General features: G+C 43.4%; 1 protein-coding gene across 1 annotated transcript in view; it reads left to right on the top strand.

Moving 5' to 3' along the window:
• The window catches only part of LOC135259488 (collagen alpha-1(XXV) chain), a 200,417-nt gene that overhangs the window by 133,935 nt on the left and 53,352 nt on the right, over positions 1-13,130 (top strand). Inside the window, exons 7-9 of the mRNA XM_064343959.1 lie at positions 5,241-5,312; positions 6,412-6,519; positions 8,167-8,202. Coding sequence (XP_064200029.1) covers positions 5,241-5,312; positions 6,412-6,519; positions 8,167-8,202 — 216 coding nt within the window. The remainder of the gene's footprint in view (positions 1-5,240; positions 5,313-6,411; positions 6,520-8,166; positions 8,203-13,130) is intronic.

Below are 13,130 nucleotides of genomic sequence, written 5' to 3'. Positions count from 1 at the left end.
GACGTTGAATATTATCTTAAGTCTTTAGTCTTGGCTCAAAGGGTTTGTGATGGTCAACGATGCCATTTATAATCCTGCACTGCCCACAGCCAACAGGCATGCAGTCTTTGTCTGACATCAGCACCCTGGAGAAGGGCTAAGATAAAAAATTTCCAAAATAATCCTGTTGGAGTCTTATAACGTGTGAAGTTGCATGATTCAGTCTTTGCAGTAGATTAAGATGTGAGCACCTCTAAGACTAAAAACCCATGATTTAGGACAGATTCTTATTAAATGTGAGAGTGTGCCAGACTTTAGTTGTCTAGAAGTCGTCTAGTATAAGGCCAGCATTACTTGCATTGGTTGATGTGTATAACAAAAGTCTCCTCTTAATTAGTAAGAATTAACAAATAATTGTTCACCCTGAGGGTTTCAGTTTGGACATTCAACATGAACGGTTATTCCACTAAATTTCACATGAGAAACTTGGTGTAAATTCATAAAGATATGAGGGGATCTAGCATCTGTCTGACTCCCCTGATACAGCCTAGGGTAATGCTTATAGCCACTAGCTAACAAAATGAACCATAAAACATTACTGGTCTCTTAAAGAGACAAACACAGGATTACTGAACGGCCGAAACATGTACGATGTATCATGTAAACCTGTAAACTTTTAATATGAATATAAATGAAACTTTTCTATTCTTCATAAACTATTCTGCATAATTAGAAAATATCCTAATGCTGCACACTTTTCGCTCAGGATTGAGATCGGTCTTCTGTCCTGTGAGGTATTTGTTTGGGAGGAGGAAGCGTGGCGTGTTGAGGAGAAATGTTTCGGCGGGGTCGGCCGCTTGGATTGCAGCGTGCGTAATGAGTCCCACATGGGCACATCGTCGGCCCGGAAGCCCTGAACGCCACAGGGAACCGCCTGAACGCTTCGGGTATAAAAGATTCATCTCCTCATTCTCTCGTCACACTGTGTAAATTTCACATTCAGGTTATATGATTCATATACATAAAGCGTACATGTAGAGAAATGTCGGACCGTAAATTATCACGTAAAAATGTGTAGCAGTGAGTCGTGTTCAGATTGACTCTGCAGGTTATACCACTGAGATTTATTCCCTACCTAGAGTTCGAGATTTTAAACACAGCAGTCTGTTCCACAACAATAGCAGGTGATCATAAATGGAAGGCAGGAGTGAGAGGCCTTCAGGTTCCTCTGAGTTTCACAGAACGGGAAGGGAGAAGCTCATTGTTCAACGGAATGTTCTGCTGCAAATTCCATCCTTTTGAAACTGTAGTAATGAGTCGTCTTTTTGTTTTTAAGACCAAATAAAATGCAGGTCCTCCTTTGGCTTAAGAGCCCTTTGTAATTTAGCCGTTGGTTTAGAGGGCAGAGGCCCCTACTGTTACTTTAGCCTCCATGTGAGGATATGCTTTCCCATCATGCAATTTACCCAATTACAACTGCCATTGCCATCAATCAGTATATTAATTGTAGTTTTATTTATCAAATTTCCATTTGATTTATAAAAAGATGTTTGTGTTGTCACAAAAAAATCATGTTATTATCCCAGTTAGTCTTATCTTTTTGCATTCGACCCAAAACCAATCCCCCTACTTAGTGCACTGTATGTCCTCCTGTCAGATTAAACTTGTTTAGCCAATGAGTGAGTGAGTGAGTGTATGAATGAGTGAGTGATTGAGTGAGTGAGAGGGTGGGTGGGTGAGTGAGTGTATGAATGAGTGAGTGATTGAGTGAGTGAGTGGGTGGGTGGATGAGGTGGTGGTTGAGTGATGAGTGAGTGGTGGTGGTGAGTGAGGAGTGGTTGTGGTGAGTGAGTGAGTGTGTGAATGGGTGAGTAAGTGAGCCAGTTGGTGGGTGGGTGAGTGAGCGGGTGGGTGGGTGGGTGGATGGAGAGGAGGTGAATGGTGAGTGGTGAGCGGTGGGTGGGTGAGTGAGGTGGTGGTAGTTGAGTGTGGAGTGGGGGTGGTGAGTGTGTGAGCGGTGGTGGATGGATGGGAGAGTGAGTGTGTGAATGGGTGAGTGAGTGAGCGGGTGGGTGGGTGAGTGAGTGAGCGGTGGGTGGGTGAGTGAGGGTGGGTGGGTGAGTGAGTGGTGAGTAAGTGGGTGGGTGGGTGAGTGAGTGAGTGGTTTGGTGGGTGAGTGAGTGAGTGTGTGAATGGGTGAGTAAGTGAGCCAGTTGGTGGGTGGGTGGGTGAGTGAGTGAGTGAGTGACTGGGTGGATGGGAGAGTGAGTGTGTGAATGGGTGAGTGAGTGAGTGGGTGGGTGGGTGAGTGAGTGGGTGGGTGGGTAGTTGAGTGTGTGAGTGAGTGGGTGGGTGGGTGAGTGAGCGGGTGGGTGGGTGAGTGAGTGGGTGGGTGGGTAGTTGAGTGTGTGAGTGGGTTGGTGGGTGAGTGAGTGAGTGCTTTTGTGTCTGCATGTGTGTGTATTTTTTATTGTCAGGTGGGGATTGCGGGGAAAGAGTGAGAGAGAAAAAGAAAGAAAATACAAGGTGGAGACACTGTACAAAGTGGAGATTCAGAGAATTTAATAGAGAAAGCTTTCTAAGCCAACTCTGTGTGGTTTTTCTTCTTTAAGACTACATCCCATCATTTTTTACCAGGGAAGTAAAAATGTGTTGTTTGTTATTTAAGCACGCACACACAAAAGCACTCACTCACATGTAGCAACCTTCCTTGCTGTTCAGCTAACGAAAATTTCAGCAAACACAAATCATGCACCCTATCTGTACACATTTTGAAAGTTTTTCAGAGAACATGTGTCTGCTAAGTAGAGTGATCATTCAGTTGTAGTTGAATAAGCCTTGTGTAAATGTGCATTGTGCATGTCTGTTTCCACGACGATGGTCAAGAATGGTAATCCAGAGGAACGCTGTCCCAAATGCTTTTTGAACTCAATACTGCCAGGCTGTAGCATGAATGTGCTTTTTTGAATCGTGTGTGTATAATTGTTTTACATTTTTGGCTACCGACCAGAGAAGCTGGATAGCAGAAACATTTTCATTTGTCCTAGAAATGCTCACAAATAAAAAAAGAAGCCTTTAATTGGAAGCAGTTCATTAGAAGAAGTTTAATTAGAAGTTAATCGATGACAGTTAATTAAGTGATTGCATGTCTTTGATGTCCCTTCATGGTGAGTGTCTCCACAATTCAATGGAAAATTGCTAAAAGGCCATTGACAATAACACATTGGCCTGCTACTTTTTTCAGAAGCATATTTTTTCTCGCATTGACAAGCATTTGGAACAAGACGAAAGTATACCTGTCATGGTTATTGCTACAGCTTAATTTCTTAGACATAAATGTTTGTGTGTAATCATCAAAAATTTACAGAAGGAGTTTTTTCCATTCATAATTCATTTTTAAACACTGACATGGGAATGTTTGATCAGATTAAATCGAAAAGCTTTGACCCACCTGTCATAAATAGCGAGCTGCTGTAATTGCTTGCAGCTGGTTTGGCTGCGATCACCACCAGTAAGGCTTCTAAATGAAATAATCTGTTCACATTACTTGTTTTTATCAATGCATGTAAAGCTAATTGTGGAGCTGGAAAAAAAATGCAGAGCTCTCATGAGATGTTGCTGTCTTAATTGTATTTTTGTTGTTGTTTTGCTTGTTTTTTTGTTGCTGTTTTTGCATTGTGCCTGTGCTTTGTCTGCATGCCCTGCGTTGCGCCTGTGTTGTGTACCTGTGCTGTGTGTCCCCCCCTCCTAGGGGTTACCTGGCCTCCCTTCTCTGGCGGCTTTGCACAGCAATCAGATCCTGACCGTCAAGGTTTGTGGCGGCGGCCTAGACGTGCTAGGTCAGGCCTGGGGAGGTCACGCAAGCGCTGAGAACGGTGTCCAAAAGGGGGCCTAAACACCACCACCCCCCCCCAACACACACCCACCCCAGCTCCCACCAAAATAAGGTTTAAATGAGGATGCACTGTTACGGAGAGCATATCTACATTTTTGACACCAGCAATTGACTGCAACATGAACCTCAGCCAGATTCGATCATGACTAATATTAAGAACATACAGTTGCATGATGATGAGAAACAGGCCATTCACCCCGTTCAGGATCACCACTTGGAGCACAGAGCCCCACTCATTCACTATGATGGGGACGATGTGCTTGTAGGAGGTTCCATCCTTGCATCCATGCAGGGAATTTAACTGGTCCAGACTCACTGTGGTCATTTAAGTTCCCATGGCGCTTTTCAAAAGAGTAGGGAGAGTTAACCCTGGTGTCCTGGTCAGATTCGATCGAGTATTGTTTAACCTACCTGGTCAAAAGGTAAAAACAAAAGATCAATTGCCAATCGTTGTGAAGCGTGGTCAGGGTATGGCCAGTTTCTCAGCCCGTGGGGAACAGTTTATTTCCCCCATTAGAGATTTAAATGGCCAGGCATCGAATAGTGAGGGGTAGATTATTGAAAACAGCGTTTTCAAACTGAAGCAGGGTCTGGCCAGAGATTGCCAGCACAGAAAATAAACAATGGAAAAGAACTGGAGAGTTGAAATACTGAATGATAAAAGTTACATGGAGATCGGCACTTTGCCACAAATCACTTTTTCCAACGTGGCTGCTAATTGGTCAAAATGTAAATGTGTGTCCTGGGAAACAATCCTCTGGCTGAGGCAGACAAAATCCTCCTCACTCTTCCAGGTTGTGAAATTTTCTTTTATACAGTATATTGGAAAGACATAATTGAAAGACATTGAAATAGGAGGTGGGTTTGGTGGAAGGGTGAAAGGGTTCTGATGGTTCAGGTCCTCTTCTCCAAAGATATTTTCAGCGTGTGCATCTCCACAGGTCTGGCTTGGCACTAAGCTCTGTTATGTACAGCGCCTTCGCTGTAGTTATTTCTATGGTCCTTCTTTGGTTTGCAAGCTGTCTGTGACATCCTGAGGCTACCCCCCCCCCCCCCACCCACACTTCTACTGCTTCCCCAGGAGGTGACAGTTACAGGGCTTGCACTCCAAAATGAGGTCCAGACTCTTTGCCCAGTGCTTCCGTCATGGAAACGGGCTGATCTCTCCCAGCGGCGAAGGCACTGAACTGGAATTTTTTTTTCCCTGTCACATTCCTAATCTGTTTATTCTTTTTCCCCTCCCTCCTTTTTTATCTCTTCTCCTGCGTCGTCTTTTATTCGGGGACCTCGGCTATCTTCTTCGGCTATCTCCTTCTCCGACCTTCACCTGTCCCACTGACCTCTGAACTCTACTGCGCCTGCTCAGATGGTCTTCCCTAAGATCAATCACGGCTTTCTTTCCGCTGATCAGCAGCTTATTAGACGCCGGCTCATTAAGGTAGTGCCTACCACTTCTCTTTTTTCTCTGCCTCCCATCCCTCACTCCTCCCTCCCTCCTTTCACCTGCTACTGTAGGGTATCCACACACTGCATCACAAGCACATGTTCCTTGGTACAACTAGTTCAGTAGGTTCAGTCACCAGGGACCATGTCGAAAATAGAATAAAGCTTTGCTTTGTTTTGTAGCCCTTTTTAAATGCACTTATCATAGCAGTTTACACTGGTGAAGTCTTGAGAGCATGTAAAACTTTGCCTGTTTGTTTGTTCTTTTTTTGTTAGTTTTTTTATTTTTATTTTTTTGTTAAGTGGATCAAGTGCATGGTCTCTCTCTATTTCTGAGGCACGACCATAATGATTTTAAAATATATAATTTCATAAGTATTATACATTATATTTATTATATTTATGATATGATTATTATTATACAAATTAATATTTCTTCCTGTTCTTATGTTTCTTAATTGTATTACACTGCTAGTTCTGACTTTAAGTCTCAGTGTCTGAGAGAGTGAAACCTTAAAAAATAATAAACTTAATTGAAAATAGCACATTCAATCTGCCACCCTCACAATCTTTGTAAGCTTTGTCTTTGTGGTTTTTCCAATATGTTTAAAACAGGTTTTGCCACTGCATCAATGCTAAAATTTAAACTGATTTTTAAATACAAATGGGAAGTTATGTCCATCATAAGTGATCTCACACCATATGACCTATGAATTATTTAATCAAAAAGTTAAACATAGTTTGAGCCATAGGAATATTGACTGACTGATTGAATTACCGTTTTAACCTATATTTTCACCCACACACACACACACACACACACACACACACACACACCTACACACGCATACACACACACACACACACACACACACACACACACACAAGAAAAACAGTGTATTCCGTATTATCCCGGTGAAGGGACACCACGCAGACTTTCAGTAGAACAGTCTCCATTCTGTACAGAAGTGCCTGATCTTAAAATGACCAATAAAAGGCTTATCTCTTTTCCTCTGATATTAGTACTCTTCCAGACTTTCTGCAATATCTACGTATCTTGTACTCATTTCTTTCCTCCTGCCCCTGTCGTGCAGGGAGATCAGGGACAGGCTGGTCCCCCGGGGCCCCCAGGCCCCCCCGGACCTCGAGGGCCCCCAGGTGACACAGGTAAAGACGGTCCCAGAGGAGTCCCAGGACTTCCGGTGAGTACCATCCTCATCCTCCTTTCCTTATCTCTATATATTAAAACCAGCTCAATAAGTCCTGTGACTAATGACCCCTTATCTTTAAAAATGCCCCCCTTGTTTCTTAGTATCACTTGCTTAATACCAGTTTATATTTACTTTATTTCCACTCTCCAAAAAAACGAAAAACATAACATCTTCCATGTGTGCAAGGCTATAAGGATGGGGTGGCGTGTTAATGTATGTACAATCTGGACTGGATAATGTTATTTACTGTCATAAACTTGCACCAGCCCCCCAAACCCATTTTCATGTTTTTGCTTTATTCCTCTGGCAAACGTAAGCCAAGATAGCGTAAAACGTATTAAGCGCTGTTTGTGCGTTTTGCTCCAAGTTCTGATCATTACCAGTTTTGGCTCTCCCGGTTGTTCATTTCAAAATCAAAGCGGATTTCAAGCACACTTTTGTCCCTGTTGAACTCCAGACGTGAGTGCTAGACGTCCTATTTTGAATCAATCTCACATAGTCGCTCGCTGATTTACACAAAGCAATTTTTCACTGTATCTCTCAGCCTGTTCTTTGTCCAACTGCCCAGAAACTAACAAATTAGTCATTCCCGTTTTGACCAAATGTGATTGCTTTTTTGTTTAAATCGGATCCTTCCGGAACACCCGTGCTGCTTTCAAGTGATGGAAACGCGGATCTTATGAAACTTATGATTTTTTTCATGTCAGATGGAAAGCCATTACTGCGAGAGAGAAAGAAAATAATTTCTGAGTGTATGTCTGCACATATGTGTGTGTGTGTGTGTGTGCCTGCGTGCTTCTGAAATCTGTCCCACTTTGAAATGAACATTTATGCTAACTGTAAATACTGTCTTACCACAGTAGGTAAGTATGGTGTCACTACAGTGTGCATAAACATTGTAAATTATGAATGGAGAGTGAATAAAGAAAAATAATTATCGATTAAATTAGCGAGGGATTGAAATCCGACAGCGGCAGAAATCAACTTCTGAAGTGTGTTCGCAAACATGTTTTGTAGTTGTAGGTTCGAGATAATAGTGCCTACTTATATGGTAATTACACTGTTACTGCTACTGTTGTTACCATGTTATTAAACAGGTATTTGGGCAATTTTATGTGGAGACTGGAATCTGAGCACAGATTAAGTGAAGCACCTTCTCAGAGTGAAGTAATCCTCAAAATAGCACCATACAAACAGCAGGAGGTTAAGCCATGTCAGGGATGTTGGACTGAGTCAGGGATAACAACATTGGGGTGAGATGGGCATGTTGCCTTACTCAGAAAATAAACAGTGAGCCCCACCAGTCACAGAGTACGTTGTTATCAATCAATAGAACAATGCTGTCTGTGATTGGTGTACACTGGCGATACTTAAGGGAGCCCTGTGGGAATTACCAGGAAGTTCACAGGAAAGTATACAGCAATCACTGTTAATGTTGTTCTGTTGATTTTTTAACAAAATGCCCTGTGATTGATGGAGCTCCTCTCTGTTTTTTCTCCGAGTAGGCTGGCATAACGTAGGTTACTCTGGGGGCCTTGCAGTGACATATAGACCCATTAAGCAGCTCTCCTCTGTCCCTGACTGTAGTGTGCGAACAGGCCGTGTCATGTTGTAACGCACCATCTGTCACCGTTACAGGGAGAGCCAGGGAACCCGGGCGAAATGGGGCTGATGGTAAGTACTTTACTCTTTCCTACTTGGCACATCCCCAGCTGCTTTTCAGTCATACCCGGTATGCTGGATATCTGTTAACATCTAGGCATTTAGCAAGTGCTCTTATCCAGAGAGAACTACACTGCTGACTTTTTTGCATTTGCATTCAATGTTAGCTCTACGTACTGCTTTCACACGCAGTGTTTATACTTCAAGAATTCAGTGCCTTGCTGAATGGTACAATGGCAGTTCCCTACCTGGAATTTGAACCTGCAACACTTGAGATGCACACCCTGTTCCCAAAGAATTATGCTACACTGCTCACTCTCTATAGAACAGAGAAAATATTTGCTGGGCAGATTCTCATTTTAGTCTTGGTTCTATGGTTTTTTATGTGATGTGTGTTGTTCAGCTTTTCACCCCCAACACCCCTGCCCTGTATTCTGTAAGTTTCTGGCATCAACACAGTGACTCTAGTTGCATTTAAAAAAAGATTCTGGGCCATGTTTTCTTGTTGTTGTGATCATGAACAAGGAAAGATCGTGAAATTTTACTGTTTTTACTTTACGTTATAAAACCACAGTAATCAGAACCTTCCCATCTGGGAAAATCAAAGGCTGAAGAGATGGGTTTGTTGCTTAGTTATAGCAGTACCGCATGTCAGGGGAATGGGTAAATGACTTTCTCTGCTTGGCCATATTGTTGCAGTTGGTAATCCATTGGTCTGTGTGGCCGACCTTTTGCTGTTCCTCAATAATCAATCTTTGCCATTTCCTGTTTGTCAGTTGTTCATAGTCATTTTTCTGATATAAATCAAATGGCTTTGAATCTAGACAGCTGTCGTTTGTATTCAAAACACTGGGACATACATTAAATATGAAATTATTATCCTGAGGAAAGATCTGGTTCCAGGCCCAAGTGGGAGTTCAGGCTCTGCTCAGGCTGGACTCGCAAACAGCCAAATCTTATGAAACGCAGTTAAAAATATTTATTTTTGCACGTGAAACCCATTACTGGAGCAAGCCGCTTCCTGTTAGCGCTGATTGAATGCTGCTTTTGGCGTTTAGTATATAAGCCATTTAATGAAAAAACCCCTTATAAAAATGCACGGAATGCTTTGGTCTTAACTGGTGCCAACACTGTGAAACTGTAATCGCACCGCAGTCCCAGCAGGGGGCAGATCAGGCTCCACGCGTTTGAGATGGGATATGGACGCTTTGTCCAGTGTCTCTCAATGACAGAAGGTGTCTTGGATTTCAAATAAAATTGTAACGTTACGCAAAAAGCAGAATATCAGACTCCCCCCGCCCCAAGGTCTCTTAAACTTCATCTGACTTTCTTAGCCATACTGTAACCAAAGGAGCCTACTTGTTTGCACTTTATGCAATTAAAGTACCATCTCTCAGTAATTTTGTGGAGAGTTTAGAGTATTTGTGAGGTTTATATGGGATTATGAATGAAATTATCAAGTGTAAATGACTTTTCCAGTCTGTCGCTGCCACTTACTAGTAGAGTTTGTATTGGAATGCATATATACCCTATTATGCACACGCACACACACACACACACACACACACACACACACACACATACGCAGACACACAGACACACACAAACTCCACTCAAACCTTTGAGAATTCTCATCTCAAACTCCTTATTCCTCTGTAAATTAACCTTGTCTTACCTCCATGGTGAAGCATTGCAGAGTCATACCACCAGCTAACAAATATGTCGAGAGAGAAATGAGAATTCTCCCGGAGACATGGGCTGAATATCCACTGAGCACACTGCAGAAATGTCAAGGCTGATCTCTCTGCCCTGAACGAAGGGCTTAATGTTTCAGGGCCTCGTACAGACTGTGACACTAATGTACTTTTCACAAGGTAGAATGTCATTGCCTGACTTGGGGGGCCTGGCCCATTAAGGTGAGTGATTATTCACTCTCCTGAAAGAGTGCCAAGCCACCTTCTCAGCCCAGTGTTGCATGGTCCGGTGCTGTCCCCCGCCCCGTGTCTTTTGAGCCCAGACTTTCAGCTTCCTTCTCATCAAATGTGTTTTGCGAGAGGATGGCTGAGTTCTGTGGAGTTTCAGAGAAGCCTCTGAAGCAGTGAGCGTCGCCGTGGGTAACTGCGTTTCTGGAGAGGAGCTGCAGACGCGCGATGATCCTGCTTCTTTAGGACGCCATCCAGAGTGCCGGGCCCCTGCTTTCGCAGAGCGGAGCATTTTGGGCTTTTTGATCTAGACGCTATTGTCAGGAGGAGAGAAGAGAAGAATCGGAGCCGTCCAAACATGTGGCTCTCATTAAGGCAGAGGCTCTCCCCTCACTCTCAAGCAAGATGAGGAGAAAGCGTTTACAGGAATCTGAGTTATCACTGCCATGGCTTTACTGGGTGGTAGGGTTTAGTTTTACAATTTACTGTTTACAACTTAGCAATTTATCAGATCCAAATGCATGGTTTGCCTTGCACCTACAGTAAATGCAATTTTGTAAATTGCTTCTAAATGGTAGGCAACCCAAACCACATAGTTTCCTTTTTTTGAGCGGGGGGGCTTGGGAATTTTGGGAAAATGTGGAGTGGTCCATTCATGCTATTCCAGGTAATCCATTGTGCTGTCATTTAGCTGGATACATGGGGAAACACAGGGCTCCACCCCCACCCCCACCCTCCCGGCCTCTGGCAAAATCCCCAGACCTCACAGACAGGCCATCACCCAAAAGCACCCAGCAAAATATATGCATGCATCCATATTAATGTATCGTTCATTTGTTGAGTGACCTCACATTCAACATGTTCTTGGTTGTTTCCCGATTGCTTGTAAGCCAAACTCGGGAAGCAGAGATGGAAGAGGAGATTGCCACCATCGCATTTGTGTGCAATGTACAGCTTTTTTTATACCAGTCACTGACGAGTAACTAAGCTGTTGTAATGTAAGTAAAGCATGTTTCACTGGGAAATATGAACAAAAACGTATCCACCTGTAATTTCATATTGACACAGGGAAGATGCTAAATTATATGAGGAGGGAAGACATTTCTTGGTTTGTGTGCTTGTGGGAAACTCCTCCACTTGGACAGACGCCTGTCTTGTAAAGCTTTGATGAATTGCTCTCCTCGGGCCAGAACATGGAGTAATGATTCAGCATAGACTTCCTCTAGCTCGGTCATTCCAAACGTTTGGGTCAGGGTGCTCTGACTGGAGTAGATGAAGTGGATCATAAGACAGCCTTACTTGGGGGGGGGGGGTGAAGTCCTATAAACAGAGGACTTTTTAAAAGACATTCACACAGTTCAGATTTAACACTACACTATGTGCACACACCATGCTGGGTACAGTATTCATGCACTTGCTTTGTGGAAGTTTGTAAGAACAGAACTCGCTCAATTGTTTGTGATAATATTCCCAGATGCAGTATATTTTGAGATATGAAAGTTCTCTCGGACAGCCAGCACACTTGTGCCAGTCAGGCTATAGTAAGAAAATGTGTTAACCCAATGATGTTAGCTCAGGAGGTAAGAGTGGTTGTCTGGCAGTCGGAGGGTTGCCGGTCGAAGTGTCCCTGCGCAAGACACCTCTAATTGCTCCCAACGAGCTGATTGGAACCTTGCATGGCAGCCTTTCGTCATTGGCGTGTGAGTATGTGTGTGAATGGGTGAATGAGAGGTATCAATTGTAAAGCGCTTTGGATATATATAGATAGATAGATAGATATATAAAAGCGTTATATAAATGCAGTCCATTTACCAATTTACCATTTACCAAGAAATCACATTGCAAAGTGCATTATTTTGATGTTTGAAAATGGGCTACCATATTTGAAAATCGGCTACATTTAAGTGGTGGGTTACGTAAAAGGTATTAACCTCAGAAAACCTGGTAATTGTTCTTCCAGAAACCCTGCAGATGGCACATCTTCAGATAGGGGGAAAAAGTATCAGTAACAATTTTATTTTCCATTTTCGCCAGGCAATGTTTTTTTTTTTTTTTAGTTCAACAGCACGTGCTCTCAATGCACTGGAAATTCAGTGGATGCCTTCATATTTTACCACAAATTAAATATTAATGTGTTTATGATTGAGAGAGGGATGAGACTATTAGAAATGACCAGCACTGCTACACTACTCTGAATATTAGCCTCCCAGATACCTTTATCATCCAGTTACAGTGCAAATTTTACATCACCTCTGAGGCTGCACAGCCAATCACAGGGCACACATTCATCTCTGAGCCAATGAAATTATCTCTGCGAAATGGACTGGGTGCTCTTACCCTACCTCCCAAGCAAAGATGTCTCTAATCCCCAGAATAGGAAACAAACTCCATGTTGGATCTGGGAGCTAATGTTTGACCGTGGTAACGTTGCAGTTTTTTCATTAATTTCAGTGTGTCTTCATGAAGTCAGGGAAAGTATGTAATAACATTAGTGTAATCAAAAGAACGTTAAGTGATTCCTTGCCCCTGATGTCCCGCTCAGTGTGAGGTTTTGCAGTTAAGGCCGTCCCTCAGTGATGGAGCTGAGCTGCTGTATGTGGGCCACTCAGGGTAAACAGAGCCTGTTTGTCCTTGCGCCTGCTCTTCAGATAATTAATCACTGCACGCAAACACAGAAGCACTCGATCACTTAAACCGAGCAAGCGAAGACCCGGTGATCTAAGAGGACGGGTTCTGCTCTGTTTCAGTCAGGCTGACGTGTCAGCTCCATCCGCATCAACTAGTGCAGGAGGGGTGGGGGATAGAGAGAGCTGGAGAGACAGAGAGAGTGGAGGCTGTACCAAGAATTTCAGCAGATAAACAGCAAGCATGTGAAGAAGTGCTGCCCCCGCCATCCTGGCATCCCATCCCACGCTGGTTTCTTACAGGGGTAATGGAGGCTGGGATTGGTTTGGAGGGCCCCACTCAGCCCACTAATGGATTTGTCTATAGATGAGTGGCCCTCGGTTTGCAGGGGGT

Source organism: Anguilla rostrata, chromosome 7, assembly GCF_018555375.3.
Source record: "Anguilla rostrata isolate EN2019 chromosome 7, ASM1855537v3, whole genome shotgun sequence".
Taxonomy (NCBI): Eukaryota; Metazoa; Chordata; class Actinopteri; order Anguilliformes; family Anguillidae; genus Anguilla; species Anguilla rostrata.
Note: the sequence above shows the minus strand (reverse complement) of the source record. Positions and strands in the feature narration are given on the sequence as shown.